The sequence below is a fragment of the Pleurodeles waltl genome, chromosome 7 (assembly GCF_031143425.1).
Source record: "Pleurodeles waltl isolate 20211129_DDA chromosome 7, aPleWal1.hap1.20221129, whole genome shotgun sequence".
Lineage (NCBI taxonomy): Eukaryota > Metazoa > Chordata > Amphibia > Caudata > Salamandridae > Pleurodeles > Pleurodeles waltl.
Genome location: NC_090446.1, coordinates 869271980 through 869275258, shown reverse-complemented (window position 1 = coordinate 869275258; position 3279 = coordinate 869271980). Strand labels below are relative to the sequence as shown.

Below are 3279 nucleotides of genomic sequence, written 5' to 3'. Positions count from 1 at the left end.
TTGAAACAAAATACAAGCACATTTTCTGAATGAAAAAACTAAAATGGTGAGAAAAAAGAGGATGTCTGCCACTAGAATGTCAAACCTAAAATATCCCATGGGTTTTATACTGGTGGGGCTTCACATAGGTGTTATTAATATTCCTATTTGAATAAAACAAACCCAACTCTAAAACATAAAACATGTACCTTTCATTAAACTCACTATACAAAAGACAAACTGCAAATGCAAATCATCAACAAGAATTGGTTTACCTGAATGACGTTCTGGTCATCTTTTCCTACATGTAGAAGATCTTCAACCATGACGGCTCCCTGTTTTTCAGAGGTCTCATTACCCAGAGGAGCATGTGCATAATGAGCTCCACATGGAAACTGAATATGGCTATTTATTCTATTGGCTGTTAAACAACCATCCTGGGAATAGCTCTGAAGAAATGCTCTAACACCATCTATTCCCACAGATTGTGAGGATGTAAAGGCATTGAAATTAACTCCAGATGATGTCAATAGCTGTGATTGCCTCCATTCATGAAGTCTGAATAGAAGCAACAGAATGACAAAGAAAAGGAACAAGAAAGAAACAACAGAAACAGCAACCACCAGATAAAGTGTGAGGTTTGATTCAGTATCTACAGGAGATGATAAGGTCCCCAGATCAGCAACAACTTCCGGCATGCTGTCAGACAATGCTATTGTGACAGTGACTGTAGAAGAGAGAGAAGGCTGTCCATTATCCTTCACCAAAACCACCAACAGCTGTTTCATAATATCTTTTTCTATAATGGGGCGAGCTGTTCTGATTTCTCCAGTGTGAAGATTTATAATAAACAGTCCCTGTTCTGTGGACCTCAGTAGGTGGTAGGAGAGCCAGGCATTCTGCCCAGAGTCGGCATCGACAGCCACCACCTTTGTAATCAGATAACCTGGTTCAGAGGAGCGAGGAGCCAACTCCAACCCAGAGGAGCCATCTGTGGGAGGCAATGGGTATAATATCTCAGGGGTGTTGTCATTCTGATCCAGTATAAAAAATGTAAGAGATGCATTGTTAAGTAGTGTAGGAGAACCTCTGTCTTGAGCCGTAATTTGGACCTGAAACTTTTGGAATCCTTCAAAGTCAAACTCTTGAAGAACATAGATGATACCAGATTCAGAGTTAATGGAAATGAAGGCGGTCACAGAATGGCCTCCAAGAACATCACCAACAATTGAATAATAAACTTTGCCATTCATTTCAGCATCTCGATCGGTTGCTCTGACTCTAAATATGGAAGATCCTGGTGGCATGTTTTCCATTACATAAATTTCATATGAGAACTGATCAAACAATGGTGGGTTGTCATTTTCATCACTAATGTGCAGATGAATGGTTTCAGTCTTACTGACTGGAGGGTTGCCTTTATCCATGGCAGTAATTGTAATGTTGTAATCTGATACATCCTCTCTGTCCAGCAAGCCATCAGTCACCAAACTGTAGTAACTCCCAAATGACTTCTCTAACTGAAAAGGGAGATGTGAGGGAATGTAACAAGTAACCTCGCCATATTCTCCAGAATCGCCGTCATATACCTCTACAAGAGCAATGGTTGTGCCTACTGGGCTATTCTCAACAACCTGGTTTAGCACAGATGACACAATGATTTCAGGGTCATTGTCATTCACATTGATCACGTCCACCAGCACTTTGCAACGGGTTGCACTTTCACCATCAGTTGCCTGCACTTCCAATTCATACTGTTCAGTTTCTTCAAAGTCCAGTGCTTTAAGTGTGGATATTTCACCAGTTTTGGAATCTAAGTGAAACATCAGTAAAACCTTTTCTGCAAGATTGTTAAATGAATATGTTAATTCTGAGTTGGTCCCAAGGTCTCTATCAGTTGCAGTAACCGTTGCCACAACAGTGCCCTTGACCACGTCTTCCAGAGTTTTAATTTTATAAACAGAATGACTGAAGACTGGGGGGTTATCGTTAGCATCAAGGACAATAACTCGGACCTGCACCGTGCTTGATCTCACCGGGTCACCCCCATCTGTGGCTGTAAGACTTAGTTGGTGAACATCCTGCTTTTCTCGGTCTAAGTGGTTCTTTAGCACAAGTTCAGCATATTTTAAGCTATCAGTGTCAGTGCTAAACTCTAGTGTAAAGTGATTGTTGGGACTGAGCTCATAGCTCTGTAGGGAATTTTTCCCCACATCTGGGTCATGGGCATCTGGCAGCACAAAGCGCGCTCCTGGTGATTTACTTTCAATGATTTGTAATACGATCTTATCAGTTAAGAAATTTGGAGAATTATCATTGATGTCCTGAATCTCAATTTCCACAGCATACACCTTCATTGATCGCTGAACAATGATCTCTAAATCTAATAAACACTGGTCTAGCTGCGCGCAAACCTCTTCTCTGTCGATCCTTTCATTAATGTATAAATGTCCGTTGTTTAAACTGAGAACAAAATACTGCTTCCTACCTCTGGACACAATCCGGGATCCTCCTGATAAATCCTTTATATCCATCCCCAGATCCAGAGCCACATTCCCAACAAACGAGCCTTTCATCATTTCCTCTGGAATGGAATAACGCAGTTGCCCAGAAGCGGCTCCACAGACTGTCAGCAGAGTAACAAGAAGCAGCAGAGGAGCCCCGGAGTAACAGCGCATCGATGCCTGAGCCCCGGAGTAGCATCGCCCTGGTGTCTCATTACCGGAGTCACAGCGCCTCGGCGTCTGAGGCCAGGAGTACCGTCCTCTCGATGTCCGAGTCCCGGAGACAAAGCGTCGAAATGTCTGAGCCCCGGAGTGACAGTGTTCCGGTGCCCCAGCCATAAAGGAAAATGTATGTTGGATTATTGGAAAAATATGGTTGCCACGAGTGACTAGGTTAGAGCGATCTCTTAACTAAAACCGCGGAAGCTCGGAAATCATCACAAGAGCTCTTCTCACCAGGGAATATGAATTTTTCAGGGCTGTGATTGAACCACGTGATCAGCAAGGTCGTATGCTAAAAATATCTCTCAGCTTGGTGAGCAGCGCCACGCGGTGGACAAACTAATAAGTGCAGAAGAGCGACTGAAAAAGGATGATGCGGTTTTTAAAGGAGTCATTTCATAAACCGCATTTTCATCAATTTAGAGAAAGACACTTAATGCACCTGGTGTTCGGTACCTTAAAATCTAGTCAGCGCGACTCAGAAGTAAATATCTGTCCTTGGCCTCTACATGAACTTCACAACATTTAGAAATGTGTAGTCGCTATTTTAATGCTTACAAGGGCAAACAAATGT

General features: G+C 42.6%; 1 protein-coding gene across 1 annotated transcript; it reads right to left on the bottom strand.

The window, feature by feature from the left end:
* Window positions 1–203: 203 nt before the first annotated feature.
* On the bottom strand, window positions 204–2926 carry LOC138246980 (protocadherin gamma-A11-like). The gene has a single exon (XM_069201728.1). It carries the CDS (start codon window positions 2820–2822, stop codon window positions 204–206), a length of 2619 nt encoding a protein of 872 aa, XP_069057829.1. The 5' UTR covers window positions 2823–2926.
* Between the last annotated feature and the right edge of the window lie 353 nt (window positions 2927–3279).

Excerpts from the sequence above, each read along its gene's own strand:
- LOC138246980 (XM_069201728.1), bottom strand. The coding sequence starts at position 2,822 with ATGGCTGGGGCACCGGAACACTGTCACTCCGGGGCTCAGACATTTCGA.